Source organism: Oreochromis niloticus, linkage group LG11, assembly GCF_001858045.2.
Source record: "Oreochromis niloticus isolate F11D_XX linkage group LG11, O_niloticus_UMD_NMBU, whole genome shotgun sequence".
Taxonomy (NCBI): Eukaryota; Metazoa; Chordata; class Actinopteri; order Cichliformes; family Cichlidae; genus Oreochromis; species Oreochromis niloticus.
The window spans coordinates 29,428,712-29,456,049 of NC_031976.2; the positions used below are offsets into that span (position 1 = coordinate 29,428,712).

At 39.9% G+C, this 27,338-nt stretch overlaps 1 protein-coding gene across 1 annotated transcript in view; it reads left to right on the forward strand.

The window, feature by feature from the left end:
* The window catches only part of si:dkey-22o22.2 (neural-cadherin), a 137,645-nt gene extending 110,901 nt beyond the window's left edge, over window positions 1-26,744 (forward strand). Inside the window, exons 20-34 of the mRNA XM_013264857.3 lie at window positions 988-1,081; window positions 3,980-4,164; window positions 4,630-4,868; window positions 8,995-9,272; window positions 10,175-10,389; window positions 12,448-12,575; window positions 12,731-12,834; window positions 13,164-13,275; window positions 16,190-16,370; window positions 16,794-16,960; window positions 17,244-17,499; window positions 17,948-18,128; window positions 18,331-18,581; window positions 20,227-20,384; window positions 20,965-26,744. Coding sequence (XP_013120311.2) covers window positions 988-1,081; window positions 3,980-4,164; window positions 4,630-4,868; window positions 8,995-9,272; window positions 10,175-10,389; window positions 12,448-12,575; window positions 12,731-12,834; window positions 13,164-13,275; window positions 16,190-16,370; window positions 16,794-16,960; window positions 17,244-17,499; window positions 17,948-18,128; window positions 18,331-18,581; window positions 20,227-20,384; window positions 20,965-21,636 — 3,221 coding nt within the window. The 3' untranslated portion in view covers window positions 21,637-26,744. The remainder of the gene's footprint in view (window positions 1-987; window positions 1,082-3,979; window positions 4,165-4,629; window positions 4,869-8,994; window positions 9,273-10,174; window positions 10,390-12,447; window positions 12,576-12,730; window positions 12,835-13,163; window positions 13,276-16,189; window positions 16,371-16,793; window positions 16,961-17,243; window positions 17,500-17,947; window positions 18,129-18,330; window positions 18,582-20,226; window positions 20,385-20,964) is intronic.
* The last annotated feature ends 594 nt before the right edge of the window (window positions 26,745-27,338 follow it).

Here is a 27,338-nt window from a genome sequence, read left to right on the forward strand (position 1 = left end):
CAACCATCTGAGATGCCAGGCTTTTTTTCCCGTCACTATTTAGGTTTAGGAACAGATTGTGTTTTATGCTCTTTCACAGCATTAATCACACATTACAAAGCAAACTTCTCCCATTTGCAGCAAGCATCTCCTCAGTTTTCTTGGTCACCATATTGATGCTTCCTTTAACAGCGGAGCACATTTAATTATGGTCTCTTGCTGTCTCCTTCTGACATTTAGGGACTTTTTAAAGTCCGCCAGACCCCCTTCAGTATTGAAAAATGACACCAAAGCATTACCCAGTATGTTTTAACATGTGACACCTACAGGTCCTGACCAAGCGTCAGTATGTAACGTGTTGGGAGTGAGAACGAGTTGCCCTCCCACCACCTTCTGAGCGCTCTCCGCTCATGTTGTTAAAACTGTACTTGTCACAGTCGACTGCTCACAGCCTCCTGCTCCAGCCCACATCACTTATTTAGCGTTTCATACCATCTGTCGGCCCTCTGTAATTTGCTGGAAAAACTAAGGTATTCTGTAATGTATTTTTAGTGGATTCCCTCTCGGGGGCCTTTCCACATGAAAGTGCATTAACCTGCTAATACGAATCCATCACGTACCTTAACAACATACCATGAAGCAAACAATTAAGACCAGCTTAAGTCCCGGGTTTGATGAGCACATAAACAGGAGGCTTTTTTAAAAGGCAGCTGATTTCATGGCTAAAGAGATTACAGAGCTGTGTTCAGCTTTTTTTGGAAGAGGGGGAAACACTGCGTGAGTGATTCTAATGCGTGAACATATTACTGCTGTGCCGTCAAACCATGACCGTGTGTGCCAATGAGGCATCGCCCGTCACCTTATCTCCTTAAAGAAGCCTCTACTTTTTTCCCTTCACTCTTAATATTTGGATTGTACCGGAGGGATCCTTTGTGCTCAAAACTAATTCCTCTCAAAGCTAATACATTTTTGGACTTTTTTGTTTCTTTTTTTCCCACCTCCTGACAGGTATTCTCCAGACGACAGTGCTCGGACAAGTTCAATCCCCCGACCTTGATGACTGGAGTGAGAAAGTGTACCGTTTTGAAGGCAAACCAACCAGGTACTTTGATCTCATCAGCTGAAAACTCTGAGATGCCTGAAAGGTGACTTGCAGAAAGACAGTGATGGAGGTGGAAGAAGAGATGGATAAATTAAGCAATGCAAAAAGAAAAAAAAAGGAGAGATAGATAAAGTCAGAAGTATGGCAATAATATTAAAAATATAGAGAAAGATTTTTTTAATAAAATCACAAACATAAGACGAAACATGACAAAGAAAAGACAGGAAGGAAAAGAAGTAGAAGAAATGTGAATAAGGCCATTTTCGCACATGCACTGCAGCCCTGAACTTTTCTAGTCCTTCCCCAGCTGACGCATATGCGAGAACACAAACGTCCGCGACAGTCAGATCAAGCATTAAATAGTTTTTGACCCTTCACCCATTTAAAGTAAATAGTCTTCATGTAATCGTCCTCAAGATGAGAATTTCCAGCAGTGCAAACACATCTGATATGATCTGCTTTAGTGCTCTAAATGTGAGGAAGTGCAACTTCAGATAATGTCCTTACCTGATCGTCTGGACCTTGTCTGGAGTTCAGCTTAAGTCACAGAGAATCATGCGTGTAAACACTTTGAGGACAGGAAAGAGATTCATGATGAAGAGAAGAGATGGAAACAGATACAGGGTGGTTTTATTTAAACATTTTGAATGTTCTCAAATGGAAATGCTGCTTTGTTTTAAGCAGGCGGATTCATTTTTTATGAGTCCAGACAGGCTGCAGTTTCAATGTATTCCTTTGTAGCTCAGCATTGTGGTTGTGCGATATCGTAAGTAAGCGGTGACATTTCAAATCTGTTTGTTTATTCATTTAGTTAACGTACTACTCATAATTAAATAATAATGCAAAACTGATGTTCCTTTTGATTTTAATTTGCACAATAAGACTATAAAATATATCCAAAATGTAAAATTGTACCGTTTGCACCTTGTAGAATACAGCGAAACTCTGAACAAGGAATGAAACAATTAAAACATTAGGTAAATGAATGACAAGATGATGTTTTTTGTTGGGATTAAAGATGGTTGCACAATATCACAATATACAGTGTGATTTGGACCAGTCACACACAGAAATAAAATGGTACACACTCCTGTTGAGCATATTGTGACCAGTTTTGGATGAAAGAATCCAGAGAACGACAGATGTAAAGCAGTTTTACGATGTGTTGGAACTAATACAGAAAAGATTCCCTGCTAAAGTGTCCCTTCTCATGTGACACGCAGCAAGAAATGCACAAGAGAAAAAGAGAGAAAATAAAAGAGCTGCACAGGAGCTGACAGATTTAAAATAAAGAGGGAGAGACAGTACAAAGGTGCCGCGCGACAAAGGGGAGAAAGGAAAATTGGGACAGAGAAACAGGCAGTTTGAAGGGGGAAACAAAGAAAGAGTGAAAGAGAATGAAGGGGAAGAGGACAGGAAGGAGAGAGAGATAGAAAAGGGGATCTGACTTGTCAGGAACAGTGCTATTAATACTTCATAACCAGCGGTATTGAAAATTCCCAGTGAAGCACGGCGAGGGCGCACTCATTTTGTTTGATGAGGCAAGGTTTCACGCGGACGCATTGAAAGGAGAGCCTGATTGCGCTCCCTGCCACCTTTCCTTCTAATGAGATACCTGTAAAGAGGGACGACAAGAGACGACGAGAAATGGCCGAGAACAAAGGAACCACGAGAGAGAGAATTACCATAGATGCTCCTGAACTGCCGCCCCTCATCAGAGCATACAGCAGATAGCAGTTTGTTCACAGTATAGATCAGCTTTAGGCTGAATGTTATTTACATATAAAAAGATACAGTCTAGGGGAAAATATGAAAACGCGTTCTGGTAAGGTGAAGGAGCCCGAGGGGCTAGAAACATGTCAAAGCTAAAAAAAATTAAAATAAAAAAAAGTGCTATTTTGGGACATTCAGTAAATGACAAAACGCACAAAATAACCAGAAGACCTCAGCATTCTGCCTCCGCAGACAGCGATTTGTTTGGAATTGGTCGGTGTGTTATGTTTTCATTTGTTTCCTGTCTGTGAAGTGCTTTGACATGTTTGGAAATCTCTCAAGCGTGACGGTATTCCAGGAGATGGTACATAAGAGCTTGTTTTGTAGCGGCAGCAGCACAAGCGCCGTCCGCAGACTCATTTTGGCCTCAGTTCAGTAACGCTTAATTAATTGGTCCAGTCTGAGCTCTGAAGGTCACTGCAGTGTGAAGAGGTTAAATATTAACATGAGCCAGCGGCACATGTTCTCCACCAGGTTTGGGATCCACTCTGAAGTGCAGCAGAGCAGAGATTGCCAAAGTTTTCCAGATCAAGAGTCCCCCCCCCCACCGGCCTGGATCCATGTTCAACAGCTGACCTCCATCTGGTCAGAGTTTGATCTGACAAATCCCATCTGAGAAAGATTTTATCCAGATTGAAGATTTCACTGGAAACTTTATGAATGCTTTTGGTTTTCCAAGCACGAGGAACAGCTGCCTCTCTGATACTGACATTTCATTTTCTTCACTGAAATGTCTGAATTTGTGTTTGCCTTATAACAATAAGTCATTGAACTAATACATTTTCTGCAGCAGGAATTCTGCTCAACAATTATAATATCCAACCTATCCATCATACCTTTAATATCCAGATAATAAATGGTTCCTTGCAAACGGACCTCCAGAGTGGAAGAGGTTAATAAAGTTTATTTCTGCACTGCTTTTTTTTTGGCAATCCAGACATAAGTATTTATGTAACATACATAAATCGAAAATCCGAAACGGTTTACACACTTTTTTTTTTGCTGGGACTGAAAATAGCACCCGCTTCTTATGCAAGAAAGCAGCAGATATGATGTATTTTAACAAATATAAGTCTAAGCAGCAACAGAAAATAAGTCAAACTAATCTTTTTCTCGCTCTCTCAGGTTGTTCAGTCTGAACCAGAGCTCAGGTCAGCTCAGTATTAGGGAGGGAACTCCTCCCGGCTCATACCATCTGCAGGTTCGTGTATCCGACAACACCTGGCCAGATGTCACCTCCACCGCCCAAGTAGACGTCACAGAGCTGCACCACGATGCCTTGCAGCGTGCTGCCTCCATCCGCCTGAGCAGTGAGTCCCAAAGTGAAGATGTCAAATTGTTAAAATATGAAAATACACTTGTTATCCTCAAACAAAACATGGAAATGACTTAACATCTCAGCACACTGACACAAGACGCACATTTACACCCTCCTGTGACTGTCGATGTGGCACAGTGCTTCAGGGTCTCAGTTTCAGGGCTGTCAGCTCGATCAGGCTCCATCAGCATTGGCACACAGACGCAGTATTGGAAATAACTCCCTGCTCCTCATTTTCTATCATCTGTTGTGTTCCCTGCTGTTTATTTTCAGCTCCATCTCTTCAGACTTTCTTGTCTCTTCCCTTTTTTCCTTCTGTTTTATTCACCTTTTCATTCAACTTGTAGTATCAGGATATTTCTGTCTGTCCGCTGCTTTTTATGGTGCCTCTAATTTCCCATGGTGATTTATGAAGCTAGTAAACAAATCTGTTCTCCTCCTCTTCTTCTTCTTCCAGACCTGACAGTGGAGGAGTTTTTCAGTAGTAGTGGTGGAGGTGAGAAGAGTCGCTTTTCCCGTCTGGGTCTGACGTTGGCTGAACTCCTGCAGACTTTGCCGGAAAACGTCCAGATCTTCTCTGTGGGCGATGCCAGCAAACATGGTGGGAGGGCGCTTAATGTTTGGTTTGCTGCCCACGGCTCTCCCTACTACAAGGCTGAGAAACTGCACGGCTACGTGGCAGCAAACAAAGCCAAGGTGAGGAAAGACTTACAGCCTGGAAAATACACTTTAAATTATTTAAATGTAGGAATATAAATGACATTAAATTGTTATACTTTTTGGCATTTTTTCCACTCTCTCTAGTGTTTCAGTTGAAAAGTGGCAATTCTTGAGCACATTTTTGATGTTTAATAATGAGCCATTATTTACATTTTTTTTGTAAGTTAAAAACCAGTTATTTAATCCAAAACCTTTAAAGGCTAATTTGTCGTTTTTGTTCCTGGAAATCTCAGGAACTTATTTTCTCTTCGGCCGGGAAAAGAGAGGAAGTGCCCCAATCCAACAAAAACACAGAGAATTGTGCAAAAGCTAAATAAAGTGAAGCAAGGTGAAGTGTGAAACCATAAACGTGGTGAACTGACAGGAAAAATGAGCCACCCTGTTTACATCTACAGCCATAGGATTAATGATGCATTAATTACACTCAGTTAAGTGTTACATTCACATATTCATATGTGCAGTTCAACAGGCAGAGATATTTAACACAGTGTAAACCGTTTCACACTCATGCACACCCACATGCCAGGAAAGGTGAAAAATTGATTATACATTAATATGTGGACATGTTGCTTCAGCATGTGGCTGCTTCAGTGATACACCCACATATGCACGCACATACTTGCGTGCATATGTACACACTTGTATACTTTTATATGAAAATTTACCATTAAAGCATTGGGAGCTGCTTCTGATCTCAGTTCTGTGACAGGCAGGCAGATGATGGCAGTTGGTGAATCATATAAATATGCATATTAAATAAACACACTTGCACAAACATAGACAGCCGAGCTAGATCAAATATCTAAACTGTCAGCTGTCGCTCAGCTGACGTCTTGTTTAAAAGACTGCATAAAAGTTATGACACTGGCAAAGCAATAATGTGAATTAATCTATCAGGACAAAGAGAGATTTGTAGCATACTGTAATATAACAACAGTTTGCATTAACATATTCAGTTACTATATGCACTATATGGTTCATAATTTCATTTGTGTTTACTTTTACTTCTACTTCCAAGTGTCCAATAAAACCAAAATATGAGCAAAAACTGAAAAGTATATTACTAAAACAAAACCATCTACTATTACTGACAATGGGGCAAAAGATAGCTTTAGAAATGTGTAATGTATTGTCGTAATACATGTCTGTACACTGCCAAATATCAGTATATACACACAGCTCGAGTCAGTTCAGTTAATTACGGTTCTGTTTAATTCTATTCACTTTTATTTATATATCGCCAAATCACAACCACAGCTGCCTCAAGGCACTTTGTAAAGACCCAACAATAATAGAGTGAAACCCCAACAATCAGAAGAACCTCTATGAGGAAGCACTTGGTAACAGTGAGGAGGAAAAACTCCCTTTTAACAGGAAGAAACATCTGGTTCAGGCTTAGGGAGGGGCAGCTATCTACAATATTACATATGCTCACATGAAGGAAACAGTGCAGGAAATTACATAAGAAAGCTGTTTCACTTAATGATCAAATAATAGTGTTTAATAATACTGACAATATACATAGAAACACTACAGCACTGGGAATAAATACATACCACCAGAGACAGTATAAGAGAAAAACAAAACAGTCAAAGGAAGCTGAAAGGAAGATGAGAAAAACAACCTTTAACACCTTATTGCATGTGTTTTATTATCATATTGTGACTGTTTATGTCATAAATACACTTTTTTTTAATATCCTGAAAGTAAAGTTCATTTCAATCAGGGTTTAAATAATTGCCTGGTGGCTGCTGATTAACGAGACTTACTTGTAGAAGGATAATACATAAGTACATAATTCCTTCCCACTTTGGTTACACAGCTGTTGGGGTGTCTTGATGATTTTCTTGAAGCATGATACAAATTTTCTACACTGTTGCCTTCTACAGCAGGGTATTAGCAGTGTTTTAGTAGTACTTTGTGCATAATGCTCATGTTAAGACATAACTGCAAAACAAACTACATATTGGGTGTTTAGAGAAGCCTTCATATTACCAGACATGCAAATATTGTTCAAATATTGAAGCTAACATAAGTCCTGTCAAAGTGTCAAGACACAGATAGTTAGCACATCTCCAGCTTTAATGCAACTTGGCTCAAAAGCCTAATCAGCACCCACAACAATAAAAATTAGTTAAAGTATAAATAACACAGCACGATTTAAAATAACTTCCATCAAATGCTGAAGATGAAAGGTACGTCTTTAATTATCTCAGGTTAAGAGGAAAAGTATCTTGGCTGATTTAGAACAAAAATGTCTGAGAGATACAAAGTCATCACGAAAAAAGGCGATGTTGAAACTGGCTCTGGAGCCAAAATCTAAAGCCGTGCCTGGGGAGTGTAAGTCACAGTGGATGAGAGTGTCAGCTGAATAGCAAAACTCCAAAAAAAGAAATACACACAGTTGGAGAGAGACAGGAAACCCTGAGGGACTCTGATGAAAACCTCTCACCCCCTACCCCCCCCTCCAAAAAAGTAACAAAACGAGAGAAAAGAATCAGGATGACAAGCAGGGAAGCGAGTGAATTTGGCAACGGAAAGCAAATGACAGCAAAACTTTAAGAGGAAGGGAAAATGACAGAGAAACACCAAAGTGCATAAATAACAGTAAGGGAAATAGAGTAAATTCAGATTCCACTGATGCAGGTAGACATCAGATCAAAGACATTTCCTGTCATTCTCTGAAATTCTCTAATATGTTCAAACAGAGCTCATGACTTCAATGCTGTTAGTTTGAGTTTGCTTTTCCCCCCACGCTAGTTTTAGTTTCACTCATTTCACACACTGTACTTAGTCTTATTTGAAGTTTAATGACACTGATAATTTCCAGTTAGCACTTAATCTGTCTTAGTGGGCTTATGTTTGATTTTTAATTAGTTTTGTGCCATTTTTCATCTTCATTTCAGTTTTAGTTTTGTTTCCTCTGCTTAATCGTAGGTCAGCTTTATACCTAACTCATTTGGACTCATCAGTTTAATCAAAGACAAAAAATGCCAAAGTGTAAAACCTTTGTCCATGTCCATGGGTTTGGACCAAACGCCAGCTTATTTTAGCTTCATGGTTGTTTTAGTTTTGGTTAGCTAAGCTTATCCTAGTTTCGAGGATACCTACAGTCATATGGAAAAGAAAGTTTTCACCAGACTCTCGGCAGTCCTGTGAAAAACTAAGTACACATTTATTGTTTCTTTAAGAAATCGCTACACTTGCAGAAGCAAATGAAACTACAGAACTTTTATTGTTTTTATAGGTGTGTATTAAGACAGTGCCACAATCTTCCTAGCAGCAGGCATCCCAAAAAATCTACCCTAAGGTCAGGCTGTGAAATGTTCAGAGAAACTACAAGAACTACATCTGAAACTTCACAGCCTTGGGTAGAAAGTTCATGACAGTAAAGTTAGAAAAAGACTGAACAAATACGGCTCATTTGTCAGGCTTTCCAAGTGAAACCTCTTTCTGAAAAGAACATGGTAGCGCAGTTTAGTTTTGAAAAGTTGCATCTACACAAAAGACAAGCCTCTTGGACAGATGACCAAAGGCGGGGTTTGGCCAAAATGCACAGTACCGTATTTGACAAAAATCAAACACAGGATATCAACACAAACACCTCATATCAATTGTGGACCACTCTGATGGAGACTTGATGATTTGGGTTTGGTTTAAGGGCCACAAAACCTGCACACTGTGCACTCTTCGAGTTGATCATGAACTCCTCTCTATATCAAAAATATTCTACAGTCAATTGTTTTCACAGGTTTTTTTTCCATGAAAAAACTAAATACACTTCATGTTTCAGTGATTTATAGAACCAAATTTACCAGTAATCATTTTCTGTATGACTTTATCAGTCTCTCAGATCTTTGCAGAGAAATTTTGTCCCATTTTTGCAATGTTGCTTCAGTTCATTCAGCAAAATCTTGAGTTATCTCTCTTTGATTGATCTGAGGTTCTGTTTTGCTCCATGCTATTTTTACTTTGTTTCAACATTGTTTTACTTTCCCTCATTAGTTTTGTGTTTCATTATATAGTTTGTCTCTATTTTTAGCTTATCATATTTTAAAAGTTCCTCTGTTTGTGTCTTAACTCCTTTTTTTATCACCTTTAGCTGGAGGCCATTCTGGGCGTGTCCATCTCTCAGGTGGGTGTGGATGACTGCCCATACACAGACTGCAGTCAGTCTGGAGGTTGCAGCAATGAGGTTTCATTCAGCCAGGCACCGGTGGCTCTCAGCTCTGGTAACATCTCTCTGGTGTCACTGGCGCCCTCTTTGACTGCGCAATGTGGCTGCCGGGGCCGAGAGGCAGCCCACCTGTCCTGTTCTGCTTACCCCGTCAACCCATGCCTCAATGGGGGCACCTGCCAGGACGGACCATTGGGATACCGGTAGGTGCAAGCCAAGGAGGGGTCTTTGCATGTTCCATGTAATTCTTCATATGATAATGCATCCAGGATGACATTAAATATGAACATGTCATTTTTCCAGTATATTGCATGGAGGCTGAACTGTTGCACTTATCTGATTCCAGCAAGTAGAGTCTCTAAAGTGCTGTCGTCTTTGAAACTTGTTATAGAAGGAAAAGTTTTCTTTATAATGAGATACCGTGAATCACCTTTTTCTTACTTTTCTGTCAGTGGCTGCTCTGTGTTTACATAGTTTTCACCTGACAGTACTGATTAGAAGTCTGCCGGTCGTATGCGGTAGATTCAAGTCCTGAACAGTTAAAGTCACCTTGTGAAGCTTGCAGAAATTCTGTATTTGTTCAGTGATTAACTCGAGGTATATCTGTCAAACATTTGAAAGAGAGGCAGAAGATTTCTCTTAAAGTAATAACACTCTAAAGCTTCATTTTCAACTGAAACTAAGCTGGCTGACTTTGAATTGTCACATGATTTTAATGGTTGAGATACTGGATGAAACATTTCAGCTGCTAAATCTGACAGATGGCTCACTCTCCATTGCTCTCTTTCTTTTTCTTGCACTTGAAAAACTTATCAACACTGGCAAATATAGATTTATATTATTTTTTTAAGCATTTCTATTAAGGTTTCTTGGATGTGGATTATGTCTCTGTTTATCTTTCTGTCTGTTGATCTCTCTCAGTTCATTTGAACCTGTCAGAAAAGAAATTTGCTTTGCAGCAGTACTAATGGACAGTAAAAAGTCTTTAATTTTTTTTTTATTGTCATTAATTATCGTTCCATAAAGGTGCTCCACAGGAAAATCACACATGAGGAGATGATAGAAATATAATTAGAAAATAAAGTAGATTAACTCTCTGTCTCAGATGCAAGTGTCCTCCCATGTACGACGGCCCCGAGTGTCAGCAGACCAAACACAGCTTTGGCGGCCAGGGTTACGCCTGGTTCCCTCCCATCAAACCTTGCTATCAGAGCCACATCTCCCTGGAGTTTCTGGCTGAGTCGGCCAATGGGCTGCTCCTCTACAACGGGCCAATTGGTAATGTTCACTCTGGGGAGCAGGAGGACTTCATTGCCATTGGTGAGTTTCATGTATGTATGTATTTGTTGTGTGTAAAACTTCTAACTTAACGTCTTAGCCTTCTTTGTTCTGGACTCAAACTCAGTTAAAACTCAAATCAACAAAAAGAGTTCTACTCACAAGATCTATGAAGATCAAACAGTCAGTGTTTTCAAATAGACTAATAAGGCTATATCTAGTAATTTCAGTTTATTGTAGCCATTTGGACAGAAGTAGAAGTTTTGGCCTAAATATGTCAAAATGACAGCAAAGGTGCTCTTAAATAGCTGCAAAAACAGACATGAAAGTGTGAGCCAGTGTTGAGTCTTACTAGACTTACTAACCTTTTGTTGGTATTCTTTGCAGTTTAAGACTTAGTGACAAAACCAACGAAGAATCAGAAAATGCACCACTGATTAAATGCAGCTATACAACATCTCTCAAAACCTTTGAGATGTTTTATTAGAGACATTTAGGAAGAATCACTTCTTAGAAATTACACAATGAAGGTATATTTCATGTCCATTATGCACAAGGTGACATTAGAACTCACAGTTTATACAGTAAGGCCTTGATTTGATCTAATGGGTTTTCTTCCATGTTTACAAAGCTTATGTTGTTGATGTTCTAAAGTCAGAACGGTTATATGACATATGTGGATTTGAGGTTAGATTAGATTGTTATTGTAAAGGCTTTTGAATTCCACTGTCTAAATATATTTTTTTATCTAATCAATTCTCTAGAAGGTGTTTGTGAGTACAAAGGCTGAAAATGATCAAATTAAATTCAAATTATTTGGTTTAGTGTGTGTTCTGGGATGATTGATGTGGCTAATGCATAACTTTTCAGTTTAACGCAAAATAAAAATACAAAGGTGTAACACTTTGGTACATCAGCTTTGGACCACACAACCACCATGTTGGTCCAGCAAAGAGATTGTCGTGATTCAAAGCTAACAGTACATTTCAGTGTACAGATGGCTCTGATTTTTGTTATCAACTTTTAGACTATCAGCTTGTCATTGTAGTTTTCAGCTAGGCTTGGTAGGATATAGACAAAAAGAATCATCTATTAACCAACAAAACATTAGAGAAATGAGGAGCAGAGGTGATTATTGTAATGCTTGCAGAAGTCTCTGAGAGTGGCTCATTTGCTGCAGCAAACACACTCTGCTTGAACTTCAGTACCCTTTTGCTGAAAGCTGACAAATTATTTTAACTTCCTAGCTCTATAACAATCATACTAATCTCACAGTGCTGATGGGAACGTGCTGCCGGTCCTGCTTTTCAGCAAACACAAAGTGTTCATCAATCCGCTGCTGTATAGACAGTTTCTCAGTGGATGAGGAGCTTCATAAACTCTAATGTCAGCTCCCAGTGGTCCTAATGTGGTGCTGACGGATTAGCCTGCAGATGGCCTTTCGAACACTTCTTGCATAATCTTGTGGCATTAAAGTTATGTAATTATTGAACCCGGGCTGTTGCTGCAGTGGTCCGGGGAGGGGAAAATCAAAGATAGTTGCGGGATTGATCTCTCTGAAGCGTTTTTGCACTTACATGTCCAATATTGTGACTGTGAGGTTGATCAGGTCATACACACATAGACACAAACGCACACATTTTACAGCAGCAGATGAAAGGATATTGGAGGATTCACACAGAGAAAATTGATAAAGTGGATTACTGCAGTTGCTGATGGGATCCAGAAGCTTACATAGCAATAAGGAGAAGTGATGTCAGGGCATGCGTCAACTTTTAAGACACAAGAAACAAATATTTTTTTTGTCTTAGTGAGTCTTAAATGACCCACAGCTGTGTTCAGTTTTACTGCACACATCAACTTAAGTAAGGAAGCCCTCAAAATTCACTGTATGAGCTCTAAACACATTTTCCAGCCTGTTTTACACATTTGTTATGTTGATGTTTACAGACTTGACTTTATTGTTTATTTAGGACTGTTGGGATTTTGTATTTGGGTCACTGTAGTGTGTGTGTGTGTGTGTGTGTGTGTGTGTGTGTGTGTGTTTACTGTGAGATGGAAAAGAGAAAACAAAGATAATTTTCTCAACTCCCCATTCAGAGTTGAGGAACGGCGTTCCAGCTCTGAGCATAAACCACGGATCAGGAACACTCACTTTGCAGTTCCCACCCAAATCTACTGTGACCGACCGACGCTGGCATCGCCTCGACATCATCAGTGATGGAAAGGTGAGACTGATCTGCAGTATTGCGGAAACATGAATGGATGATTGGATAGGTGGAAATAATGAAAAAGAAACAAAGGCAGGAAGTCAAAAAACTTGTAAAATGAGAGGAAAAGGTGGGTTACATGAGGTAACGGTGTGCATTCTGTTTGTCCTCAGGCTGTCCAGCTGATCCTGGACCAGTGTGGAGGGGTGGCTGTGAATGAGCTGGAGACAGATGAGTCCAGCTGTAGAGCTGCAGGAGAGACACCTGGAAATCAGAAGTAAGAACGACCCCAGAGACGGTGCTGATTTCGCTGCATACTTACAAATTTAATACAGAGACTCTAAAACTTTGCTGTGAAAAACTCAATTTACTTTTCTTTTGCTTTCTTCTTTTATTTTATTTTTGTTTTCATTAAATTCATCCTTATTTTTTTTTCCTTTTTCCAAATCTTCTTCTTTCACATCATCCTCCCAACTCTGCTTCTCCCTCCGATCCTCTGACTACTACTGCTCCAAATCCTTTTGTTTTTCTTCCCTTCTTCTGTCATCCTCCACTTCTTCCTGATGTTGTTCTTTTCCTCCCTTCCTTATTTCTTCTCCTCTTCAGGTATCTGAATGTTTTCCAGCCTCTGCAGTTGGGAGGGGTGAAGGAAATGTCCCCTCACAGACATTACCGCAGTTTCACTGGCTGCATCCGCAACCTGGTGGTCGACAGTCAGGTAATATTACAATATGAGCATGTTGGTTTGTAGAGTTCCTTTTGTGGGGACATGAATGTGTTAAATTTTGGGGGCAAAAAGGAAGCCTTAATGTAAATGATTAGATTTTAATAGTCATACTCTGTTTAAAGCCCCTTTAAATGATCATTTTTAATCCCAGAGATCATTAGGCTTTTTGTGTGTGTGTTTTTTTCTTGGCCCTTAAATGCAGTTTTAATGTCTGCAGGTCTGCACCTGTTTGTATTTGTTCATGCATGTATTCACTTGCAGTCCTTGGTGGATGGTGATGGTGTTTATCTGTGCGCCCGTGAGTACCACAGGGATGGTGGTTGGACAGATGGTGATCTAGGCTCGGCTCCTCAGCCAAGGCCAACATAACAGCATCACAGTCCAAAATGTAATATAAATGAAAAGAACCTCCCTCGTCCTCATGAAGCTCAGCGCATTGCTGTGGTTCCTTTGCTGCTGCAAACCTCAGTCACTTCTCAAATATCCCAAAATAGTCCCCTGGAAAGATTTCGAACCAGCTTTCAGACAAGAAGATGTGGAAGTATGTTACCATCAGCCTGTCACTGTGGCAACTCATTCAAACCACAATCCCTTGTGTTTTGGGGATGCCTCCTTCAGTCTAATGCTCTGATTTTACAGGACTAAGATTAACTCTGCCTTCAAATGAGTTACAGTTTTTTGCATTAAAAAATTAAAAAACTTTTAGCAAAAGACTGCCACATAAAATGATTTATAGTGATAATAATGAGGAAGTAAAGGTAATTAAAGGTTTCTTCCAGTGGTCGTGTTTGCACTCTAATAAAGTATCAAATTCTAATTGAAAACTGAAGATTTTGTTTCTACATGCACCAAACAGGGAAGCTAAATATGGCAAATATGGCAAAGTGGTTCCTTTTCTAACCTCATATATGCAATTTATTGTGAATCTGAAGAGTGCCAGAGGGGTGCTGGACTTCTTTCAGTGGGCAATATCAGTGATCTTGCACTAAAGGTCAAGCAGCACTCCACACAGTGCAGTGACTGATGATGGGGAATCTCACAAACTCAGCAAGTGATTCAAAGCAGTCGTTTTGTTTGATTACAACCTTACCGGAGGTGTCAGTTAACCAAGATCTGTTTGTACTTTTACCGTGTGTTTGTAAGCGATGACTGATTGATCGAGCTGTGCCCTGTGAGCATAGAGGTCATATGTTCTAGCCGTGCTACGAGGTTTATTTAATGTTTTCATACATCCAGGATCAATAAATATACATGCAAGATCCCCAGTTTGTGAGCTCATGCAGTAACTATAGAAGCAGAGACACTGAGCTTGTGAGAAAACCTGCCTGTTGTTGCCTTCAGCATGCATCAAAAGTCCTCTGTGAGTAATTAAGGGTTTGGCTACATTTATTCTTTCTAAATATGGTAAGTTGGCATAACTCAGCGTGAAGGTATCAGCATATTTTCCATCCTCTAGCTGTTATTTTGTACCAAGTTCAAATTAAATCAATTTAAACTCATAGACATAAATATTTTTTATGTTAACGGGGCTCTCTATGCTCTTGTTCAGCTACATCTTTTTGTTATTAAGTGCTTGATGAGTTTTGCTCAAATCAGCTCAAATGAATCCTTATTTATCTAATGCTGGGAACTGGTACAGCCCCTCGGTTCATCATCTGTCTGAAAGAAGCCCCTTTGGCTCCTCACGCTTCCTTTAAGCCAGCTTTCTTCTCATTGGTTTACTTCTATAAACAGAAGGTTTGAACATCAGGTGGGTGGAGATTCTGTGCTCATAGCCAGAGCTGTGGGCCTGAGATGACAATATTAATCATCATCAAGAGCCGAGAGCTGGCCTTATCAGACTGCTTGTCAACCGTCCAATTATTTTTAGCCTCTGAAATTGGTATGACTTTGTGTATGTAAAAAAGAAAGTCTGTAAAATCTGTAAGTCCTACACAGTTTAAAAATATACTTTTTTTACTCCCCTTGAAATAAAGCTGAAAGCCTGCACTTCAATCACCTCTTGAGTGTTTGATTTAAAATCCAGTGGGGGTTTATGCAGATGCAAAATTACAATAGATTGCATCATTGTCCAAAAAATTATGGATCCAACTGTATATGACAGGAGATAAGAAACCCCTAATAGCTCCACTTTAAACTAGATTAGCACACTTGAAGCCTCAAAGCTTCACAAAGCTCACAGCTCTGCATCAACAACATACATCTAAAAAAAATCAGACTGTCCATCATAAACTTTGATCCAGAGCCCAACATTTTTAAATCACGTTTCAAAAGTGAGGAATTACAATGTTGATACAATGACTCTCTGGCGCCACCATTAGGAAGCAGTTGGGGTCTTTTTGTTTTTTATGTAGAAGAAATATTGTGTGAGGAATTGTGGGAGGTTTGCTGAGCACATTCATGATCCATTGAGGAGGAACCCCTTTAGTTTCACTTTTCAAAGCCAAATTTTTATGACAGTAGAAAAAGGCTTTCAAAACCTTAAAGGAGACAGAAACAGAACCCCCCGCCTTACATGCTTTTCTTTGTTCTGTAATCAAAGCTGGTTTCTTGATTCCCTCAGAAAAATTCAAAACACATTTTTGTAGCTCATGCATTAAGGTAGATTGACACAGCACAAAAATGGCTGCCAACCAGAAACAATGGGCACATTTAGAAATTCAGTGCATGTCAAATTTTGTCTTTTTTGTATTTCAGATATAAAGGAGGAAAACGGTAGAATTTTTTTTAAAAAACAAAAAACTTCTCTGATCTATACTTGGCTTTGTGCGCAGCCTGGATCACATGACCAGAGGCAGCACTGGGCTCCTTTGTAAAGCATGTTGCTGGATATAAAAGAAAATTTGTGTAAATATTTTTTTTTCAACAAATAATCATCTCCCTCTTTTCTTTCTTTGTCCCTTAGGTGTATGATTTGGCATCTCCAGGTGAGAGTGTGGACAGCACCCCGGGTTGTAAGGTCACAGACGGTGTGTGTGTGACGGCGGCGGGCCCCTCGTGTGGGATTCACGCAACCTGCCTCGCAGACTGGGGCTCGTTCAGCTGCGAGTGCCACGCTGGATACACGGGGCACAAGTGTGACAGGGGTGAGGGTCAGAGCATTTCAGTCCATATCAGTGCAGTTTCCCCTTTTAAATCTTTAGTTTTGGGAATACAGAATTAGATCTATGGACCTTGGAAATTTTAAAAACTTTCCTTTGGACATAAAAGCTGTGAAACTTCTGAGCAAAGAAAGCCCGTCAGCCTGAAATAGTCTGACTCCTTTTCAGGGGCTCTGTGGTCGGCTTAATAATTGTGACATCCACAGCAAGCAGTCAGTGTTGTACCTGTTAGATTTGACTAAGAGCAGACAGGCCAAACAGTGTGTGACAAACAACTACCTCCTGTTGTGGACATGTTGTGTTTCCAGTCTGTAAAGAAGATTAATAGAGTCAGTTTAAAGCTAACACACACAAGTTCGTCCTTTTGTGTGAAACAGTTTAAACATTGATATGTTCCTCCCCCCTCAGCCATGCCAGAGTTCTCCTTCGATTCGGGCAGTGTGGTGCGCTTTCAGCTCAGAGGAGGCGGCAGCTCCAGACGTACCAACATTCAGCTGCTCGTCCGAACCAGAGCCACCTCAGGGACCCTGCTGTCTGCGACGTCCCGGGAGGCCCATGAATACATCGTCCTGGAGGTCAGTCCACCTGTAGAACAACAATAACTGACCTTTGACTTCACACGATAGCTATGCTTATATCACAGTTTAAACAGCATCCACTTATCAAGATAATCTCACTTTTCCTTAAAGAACATTTAAACATTTTTTTCAAATACTGCACTTCAGTGCCATTTTTAGATAATGAATGCATTTTCAATGGGTGGCAGTTTTTACTTCCCCACATGACAGATTTTGTTGCTATAATTTAAATCCCCGAGCAGCAGCTTTTTTCAAAGGTTTATGTTCTTCTCTGTCTCAGATCACAGAGGGTCACATCTCAGTACGTGCCAACCTTGGTGACGGCGCTCACGCTTTGCGGCTTCCGGGCCAGCGGGTGGATGTCGGGCAGTGGGTCCTGGTCAGCCTCAGTCGCTATGACAACATGTTTACCCTGCGGTTAGAGCACGGCGGGGGCTCGAGGGAAGTGCAGGCCCGCCTGGGGAGCCTCAGGGAGATCGTGGTTCATCCATCCAGCCTAATGGTTGGTAATGGACCAGACAAGGCTGACTTCCAGGGTGAGAGCTGAATCTAATTTCAGAGAAAAAGTCTTTGTTTATACCAGTGAGTTTTGAATGGAGTAAAATGACTCTTAAGTGCCTGACAGCCATGGTAACAAGTATTTAAATTCTTGAAATACACTGTGTTTCTCTTCGGATTTATTCTTGCTTTCACAACGTTTACCAGAAAACTCAGAATTCAGTTTTTAAATACTCTATAGCTGTGCAGATGCTTAATTCTGAGTTAACTCAGAAATGACTTTCTTGAAGCAATGATTGTGTTTTGCTTAAGTTTTTGTGTTAATTGTTCTTTCAAGATTAAGCTTTGCAATGAGTTAGTTTAGCTGGCCTTGTTTTCTGGAAGGCCTTTGAGTTTCACTCATTACATCACACGTGCATTATTTTGAATATTTTATCTTAAAAACCATATTGGACGCAATGCTAAACAGGAATTTTTGTCAAACAGGTTGTCTGCGGGATGTTCGATTTAATGGTCAGGTCCTGCCTCTGGATGGCCAGAGCCGGGACCTGGTGACGGTGCTGGAGAGACGTGGTGTCACCTCAGGGTGCTCTAGCAATGCCTGCAGCAGCCAGCCCTGCCGCAGCCCACTGCGATGCATCGACTTATGGAGGAAACACCAGTGCAAGTAAATGACACACAAACACAAACCAGCACGCTTATATACCTTCCACTGGTGGGAAGCTACTAATTCATTGTTTTAGCAGTTTTGTTTCTTAAAAGTTGTTTGGCTTTCCTGTGAAGTCACGCATAAAGTTTTCTAAGTATTTCCATTTTAGTTCCACTTCTAACTAATTTTGTCATCTGTCCTGCTCTCCATCATCTCCCAGGTGTCCCAGTGGTCAGGTAACCGTGACTGACGACTCAGGTCAGCACCGTTGCGCGCCGTCACCCTGTGGACCTTCTTCCTGCCGTAACGGTGGTGTCTGCCAGGCGCTTTCACCCGATAGCTACCGGTGCCGATGTCAGGAGGGTTTCAGGGGTCAACGCTGCGAGCTGGGGCAGGTCAAAGGTCACCGGCTGCCCGCCCTGAGCCCCAGCTCCATCTTGGCCATCAGCATGTGTCTGCTCGTCTTCTTCGGTAAGAGCCAATGAGTCATTATCAGAATGAAATTAAGAGTGAGCACGATGAGGTAAACTTTGCTAAAGTTCTTTGGTTTATAGTCAGCTGAATGACACAGAATTTACTGAACTAAATCAAACCTCACACAATAAACTCTGATGTTGTCATGAATTACACAGTATAACTAACAGTACAGGAAATATTTATGATGTGGTTATGTTTCCAGGAAAGTATGGTGGCATATTAGTAGTTTATATTAGAATTGTGGTTATTTTGAAACTCATAATTCTAAAGTCTAATCTGCAAATTTATCTATAATTGTTTCGTTTCTGTTGTGATTAATGTTTCAGTAAATGAGATCAGCATGTGTACAAGTGTTCTTTGTAGATTGCTCTAAGATAGACTGTTTTTTTTTTTCTACTTTTGACTCTTGATGATGTCAGGGAGGGTGGGTAACAATCTCTCAAGCCCCTCCCACCTACTTTTCAAACTTTCTATTTATAAGAGGAAGCCAGTCAGAAATAAGAGGCCAAAGTGAGCCGGACAAAGTCTTGTGTGAGGGAGAGAAAGGTTAATGTTCTCTGTCTCAGAAAACAGAGGGTCACATCTCAGTATGTGCCAACCTGGGTAACAGCACTCATGCTTTAAGAAGAGATAAAGATTAAACAATATTAGTTGTTGGAATCCTGGCAGCACAAGAAGATTAAAAGTGAGAAGAAGCATGCTCACAAAAGAGAATTAAAAGACCTCATCTCCTCAGGAAGAATATTCAAAAGAGTGACAGAAAAAGCCAGATCACCTTGGTTATGAACCGAGATTGTGGTATGACCATCAGAGTCTTGGCTGAGAGATTCAGGTTACGACCAGAGGCTTACGGTAGGAGGAGATGAAATTTGCCAAATGTATGACTAACATCTGACTTCAGTATGAGTCATGTGATGACTCATCTCCGATTGACACTGGCAGCATAATAAACAGAAATTAAACTTATTTAGATAGATGGAAGCTGGTAAAAAAGTGTGTGCATACATCCAGCCAGATCAGGTCAAATCTCCACTGCAGACCTTTTGTTCCTAATTTGTGGAACTGTTTGAAGATCAATAGTTTTTTCTGTGAGCACTAATCATTAAAAATACAAGCTGTGGTGACGCAAAGAGAATTCAGTTAAATAAATGTTACAAAACAACCATTCACCCCTTCAGCTGTTCATATATCAACTTAATCTAACCAGTGAACGGTTGCTTCCCCCAGCTTCACACCTACTGTGTTATGGTTTGTGTTTTTCCATCAGAAGCCTTCATTTCGTCTCCCATGAACAGATTAAATATCTTCTAGGTGATTTTTGAAACACAAATGACCTTGTAGTCTCAATAAAAATGCTGTGTAGAAAGCTGTTAGAATTTGATACTCTTCCCAATGGCTGCCTCATTTATTTTTCACCTGTTTGCCGTAATTATACTAATGTTTCTAAATGAACTTGGTACTGATTTATTGAGGCTAAATGACTCCACAGAGCAGCTTTAATGAGCCACTGCTTCAAATATACAGGAAGGAAACTAATGTCTGTCCCGGTGGTGCAGAAGCACATTTACGAAGAGATGCATATTCATACCATCCTCCTCTGTGCATGTGTGTATGTGTGTGTGCGTGTGTGTGCGCTCAGCGGTGCTGGTGGCAGTGACAGTGTGGAACCAAAAAGGCAGCCGAAATAAGTTCAGGAAGCGAGGAGTTTACCACATCCCTGCTGAGCACGAGAGCTGGGAGGACATTCGAGAAAACATTCTCAACTACAATGAAGAGGGAGGAGGAGAGCAGGACCAGGTACACAGAACCAAACACACACACACAATAAACGGATACAATGTTCTGCGTTTTACATGTTGACAGTTGATTTTTTTTTTTAAGAATCAAGGCCTCACCGTCAAAAATGCATTTTAGCATCTCAGGTAATCAAATAATAGTCTACAAACGTGTGTTTGAGCCCACAACTAACCAGTGTTTCTTCTTCTTCTTTGTAAGTTAAAATGTTTTGAAATTTGGCACGCTGATTGGGAACAGTTATCTAATGTTTTTTTTGCATTCAAGGGCCACCAAAGCTGGAATCATTTCTGTAATTAAATGACCCACCGTCAGACCAAGTTAAATTCGAAAAACCCAGATGACAGTGGTTTCCACCATGTTCATGAAAAGTTTGTTGGCATAGCTTCCAAACATGAAGTGATGTCATGTCTTAGCATCTTTCATGTATTATCACCAGACTTGGTGTATGAACTCCCCTAGCACCCCTTCCTGAAGTTGTAAAACCAAAATGTGGAATTATATTTTTTGACCACTAGGGGGACTACAGTAAAAAAAAATAATAGGTACCCATGTATCTTCTTTTTTTCCTCCATCCTTTCAGAACGGTTATGACATCACAGAGTTGAAGCGTCCGCTGTGCTCCAGTTTGTCTCAGTCATCCTCCTGCACCACCGCTCCGCTCATCAAATCCTCACCGGGCTCCCAGGAGGAGGTTCATCCATCTAGTTCCTCGTGCAGCTCAGGCGCTCCCTACCTCAGCATCCCACATCACCACCACCTTCAGCATGCCGCCAACGCCAACTATACCAGCGATGCAACCTACGCCAATTACACTGCTCATGTAAACAGAGACGCGGAGACAAGCGACGTAGGCAGTTACACTGACGCCCCGCCTGGCTCACGCTCCCACGTGGACTTTAGAAGCTACGTGGCGCGAATCATTTGGGAGGCAGACAACGATAATGAGGCTTTCCCACCGGACGCCTACCACGTCTGGTGCGTGGAAGGCTCCGGGTCGTCGGCAGGAAGCCTCAGTTCACTGGGGTCCGCAGTGTCCCATAGAAACATCAGCACAGGCGACGGGGATCGGGAGGACGAGGAGGAGGAGGAGGATGATGGAGGTTTTGTTTATGACAGACTCTCGCGGTGGGGCCCAAAGTTTCAGGCACTCAGTGAGATGTACGACCGACCACAGCTGACCCTCACATACAGGGATGCAATGGCGTACATACAGAGGAGCCACAGCCATGACCCCCTGCCACATCACCATTAGGGGTCGCTACCCAAATACAAGTACACACTCATAGAACATTTGCCACAGTGGAAAGGGACTCAGTGCTGTGATCTTGTCAAATTTGAAAAAAAAAAAAAAGAACGATGGCTGGTCAGGTATTGTTTTGTATGGCTGGGAATATGTTTAAAATAAGTGTTTTAATATTAATTTTCTGATGTTGAAATATATATAAATATACTCACTGTTCTAAAGACATACAAATTTGAATTTGTTTGTCCTGAACAAATCCACCCTTTTTCTTGATTTTCAGCTGTAAACAGTTTGTGGTTTCTACAAAGGTCTCTAAGCAAACTGGTCCAAACAAGTGATATTTTCAGTTCTTTTAGCTAATTAAATGTCAGATTATGGTTCATGTCAGAGTTTAGTGAAGCAAGATGAGCTTGCCACATTAATTAAAAATAACGAGGCATAAAGAAGCAATTAAGAACAGAAACACAATGAATTAGGCAGAAGAAGCAAAGCTGGGAGGACTGTGCATTCTCATTACAGTTGTCTGACAGGGACAAGCCCTCAGCAGCAGCAGTTATTCAAGAGAGGTTTACAAGTAGAAACAGGTGATAAATGACATATATCATGCATCGTCCAGGTAAACAGGGTAAAAACTCATAGATCAAAATGAAATTTACCCAGATTATTATTTACATTAAGGATATAATGTTTCAATTTTCAAGTGAGGCATTATATCTTAATATGTGCCAATTTGCACAATCTTACAGGAATCTGAATGGATAGATAAACTCAGATTAAGAATCATTTGTTGGCACATGAGAGCCTTTTTAGCACTCCATAAATCAGAAACCTTTATCATCAGCCAGTAAAAAAAAAATCACCATGTTTTTGGGATGAGATGTTAAAAAGCCATCCGTAAATCCTTCAGAAATCCTGACAGGTTGTGCCAAGCAAGTACAAGAAGGAAAGAAAAAAATCAGAGTAACTGACCAAAGAAATATGTTTGCATACTTTTTTTTTGGAAACTTGTATTTACTCTTACAGTTTTTAACAAATGGTTATCAACATAAATCGTGTCTGTGTAAGAGCTTGAAAGCTGGACTTTTTGGAGGCGTTTCACCTCATTTCCAAGAGGCTTCTTTCAGTTCAGTTCACTTCTTTTTAAGCTCTTAAGACAACATCAAAGTTCTTTACTGAAGTATCATGAACATCTAATAAACTAAATTTTACTTCCACTGTTATTGAAGGAAGATAGCACAAAATCCTGACCAGCGCATGAAAAAAAAACGTATTTGTGTTGTAACGTATCACCTTTTAAATATTGACTGGTTTAGTTAAAAAAAGAACAGAAAGACATTTGGCTGCATCAGATACTCTACAAAGCTAAGGTAACAACAAGAAGGATGTTCAGTCTGCCCCAATGACTGAAAACGCTTGTATGGCTTTGGAGAGTTTGATTGGTTACTTAGAATTATCAGTCATGATTGGCTGCCAGCCCTTAAGGACGCTGGTCCAGCAACTGTCTGTAATGCTGTGGTCACTGTGTCATGTGGAGCAAACAGGAAATCTGGGCAGAGAAACTTTAAAGTGAGTAAACCAAACTGAGAAATGTCACCAAAGTCATAAATCACAGCTGTAAGTGCAGACTCACAGCTGTAATCACATTACTCTGATGTTTTAACTTTGGAAAAAAATGGAGACAATTCAAGTAAAAGGCAAATTGGCAGGATTTCCTTCATTCTCATTGACCTTCTCGAGTTATATTTTTTTGTGTATTCATTTATTTCAGTGCAAGCTCCACCACGGTGTTTCTTCAAAACGCACCACTAAAACAAAAAAGAATGAGTGTCTTATCTCTAAATTGATTCTCGGTATGTTTGGGGCACAAATGGGATTGAATATTATCATATCTTACCTGTAAAAAAAAAAAAAAATTAATCGCCACAGAAAAGCTGAGACACTTTCAGGGCACGAGGTTCATTATGTGATCTTCGTGTTTCTTCAAAACTGAGGTTACCGGTTCATTTTTGAGCTTAACACAGGAATACATCACTCAGCTTTTATTTATTTTGCTTGTACTTCTTTCTTTTAGAGGCGGTGTGCTGTTTATTTAATTATCAGGGCAGTTTGTGGGTTGCTGTTTTTCGTTCCATGGAAAATGCAGACTTTCAAGGTCAAAAGTTTCTCTTTTCTGGAGGAATATAACATCAAATTATGTCAGAAATGTTCAGAATGAGGGGAGCTTTGTATTTGGAGAAATAGTCTAGTACACTTAAAAACACAGACAAGAAGGACTTGATGTAGAAATCTAACAAAGACAGCTCCGAGTTCTTCTTTCAGGGAATTTTAAAGTACTATTTGAATCTTTTTATCTTTGGCATGGCAATTTTTTATTTTGACCCTCCTGCGCAGCTCCAAACCTGTAAACAAAAACTCCATTTCATACAGAAGCACTACCAAGGTCAAACTTTTCTTCTATGCTTTTATTTTCCAAAGAAATATCTTTTTTGCTTCTCTGCCCTCTGCGTTTCCACAGATTAGCCAGACCTCAAAAAAAAACAACTCCAGTAACCAGCGTGTATTTCTCTTTGCCGTTCTTGTTGCACTAGCAGGTGAGTCAGTTCTCCATCTTCAAGTAAGACCTAGAAAGTTAACAATTAAAAGCCTTGTGAGTTCACCAAGTGAAACACTCTGCAGCCTCCAGCATCTCCACCGTGTAAAATGAGCTTTGCTAGTATGTTTTCAGATGACATTATTTTTGTACCCCCGTGTAGAAACTTCCCAGAAGCTCCTTTTCACTTGCAGTTGGTTGTGCACTGTTAATGTTTTTGCTTTTTCTAAAAAAGAAAAAAAACAGGGAGCAGCCTGTTAGACCAGTGTTTCCTAAGACTGAACCACTGTCAAATATAAACACTGAAACTGTGAATCCATTTGGAAATCAAAAAAGAGAAAACATGGCAGCCAGAGGGACTGAAACTAAGTCACGCTCAGACATTGCTGTGAGCTGGAAGTGAAAGTTGTGATACATGTGAAGATGGCTTTTAACAAAAAGGCAAAAATTACTTACTTTGTTTACTTTTATGAAAATGCAGGATATTCAGTACATGCAAGTCTTTCTCTTATAAATGAATCCTACTAAAATACAGTACTGTGCAAAAGTCTTGAGTCACCTATCTTTTCTTTATATTTTGCTAGGAAATAGATAAGCAGTGTTTGAAAGTCAATATTCAATAAGACCACCTTTTTCTTCATTCCAGTTATTCCACATATCCGTTGGACGTCGGCTGCTCTGTCAGAATGATCGTTCAGTAATGTTAAAGTTCCGGCTCTGGGAAGGCCAGTCTATGACTCCTACTACACCGGCTAAATGGCAGCCCCAAACCATGACACAGCCTCCACCATGCTTTATCGATGGCTGTAAGATGAATTGTAACTAGAACTGGTTCTTTGCTAAGTTGTCTGTTAGTTGTCTCAATGGAAACAGGTCTGATGGTTTTATGAACACAACACTGCTTCATCCCTCGAGTCTGGTGCCTTTTATGCTTCAATCATCCACATATATGGCCAAACAAACAAAAAAGCCTTCCTCTGAAAGTAGTCGGGTACTAGGATTGGACTGAAAATGAATGGAAAAAACAGCCAGTGTCCAAAGAAAAACTCTGGAAGACCTTTGGAAAACTTTGAGGAAGTATTTCTCAGCACCACCATGCTTGGAAGCAAAATATAAAGAAGGTGACTCAAGACGTCTGTACTGTGTTTTTTAAAAATTTTTAACAGTATATAACTTTATTGATGTCACATGGCTACTATTAAACTGCTTACTTGTTAGGAAAAATTAAGAGTGGGGCTCATAAACTTCCAGTTTAAAGTATTTGCAGCCTCTAAAATACTAATAAGTAGGTGTGAATGCAGAACAAGCTTCTACCAGTTTCTATTCAAACTTTATACATGTTGTAGCAGAAAATCAAGTGCGTGTGCACGGAATGCTCTGCAGCTAATAAATCAGCACTGTTTTGAATATAACCATTACAGAGTGACCAAACTTGAGCCAGTGAGCACTGCTCAAAGTGAGTAACACTGATCATTTCTATTCTTGCAAACATGACCTAAACTCTCTCAAATCCAGCACTGATTCCCTGTTTTTATTTAGTGGTCACTTAATAATCTTCTCATATTCCATATCTGTAAAATGGGCTGTGTGATTTGGAGCACAAGCATTTTGTTCTGTTCAATTTGAAGCTACCTGATGTTTTTTTGCTGCCATCCTTTGACAGTAAGTTTCTTAGATGATTTCCCTGATAAATGAGGACCAGAACAGGAGAGGTTAGACTTCTCTCGTGTGCACAACAGGACACCAGCTTTTCCTTCTTCAACTTTTAAAGCAGCCAAATGTTTATTGGTTCTGGCTGCAGATCAGTGTCATGTCTGATGGTTGTTTTCCAGCCTACCTCTTGGCTAAGTATATTGTCATTACAGCGCCTGATGAATGTAGTTTTTAAATAGAGAGAGTGAGAAAACCTGTGGAGGAAGTCTGAGCAAGTAAAGTACAATCACAGAACTCGGCGTAACTCAATCCTCAGCCAGCAAAATGGCAACATAGATAAACATCTCCTGATATTTTAAAGGTTTTTGCACTTGAGTCATGGTTTTCTCCCAGATACAGTCAGAATAATTTTTTAATTCAAAAGCCAGTATATTTGCCTGCTAGGCTCTGAGATTTTTACTGCGTAGACAGATTCTACAGATAAGACGTTTTCAATTCAGTGTTTTTTTTTCCCCCCTCTTTTGGAAAATGAATAAAAAAAATGTTTTGAAAAAAAGCCTTGTAAGAACTGTACTTAAAGCTATGCATCCAAATAGAATAACACAGGTGTCTTTTTATAAACTGATGTGAAGCTTCAGATGTTTCGACCTGTATGTGTGCAACATCTGTTGAATTTTGTTTAACACAGATGCGTGAACATTTTTATTGAATTCATATGCATTTATTAGAGTGACGGTTTAAAGTGTCATTTATCACAGAGCTGTGTCGATCTGTATAATAAGATGTACAAATGAACGTTTTATAGCAACCTAATGTGGAATATTCCTTTTGTATGTGACTTTTAATTAAAAAGAAAAACTTTTCTTCCCAAGAACTTGATTTATATGTTGGTGCTTTTGTTCAGTGGTTTTACACTCTCTCTCTCCCCCTCTCTAACTCTCTGGTAAGAGAACAAGTTGAAAAATAATTAAATAAAATCAGAAAGCTAGTATAAAGGATAAAAGGACATTTTTTGAAAAAATCCTTGAAGCTGTCCATGTATCTTCTGAGCGAGTTGGATCTAGATTCAGCTTTAGAAAGTGGTGGTTTGTTGCATTTACTCTTAAAATTAATCACAGAAAAACATTCATACATTCGAAATCATATACTGTCATTGCTGCACTGGTATGATAGTACTTCAGAAATGGCTCACAATGATTCAAAGATTCGTTTTATGAGTCATAGTTACACGTTGCCCAGTATTCCCAGCATATGTTACGTAAAGTGGGACTCGGTGTGTTTTCCTGTAAGAGCTGGCCAGACCTTTGTACACACATAGTGGGAGAATGTGTTTTATGTTTTCAATGTAGAAAGCTCAAAAACCTAACTGTACACACAGAAAGAGAGGTCACAGTAAGTTTGCATTTACACATATGGTGCAATACTGTCACCACGTGGTAATAGGTGACACTTCATAGGGCTTTTTTTG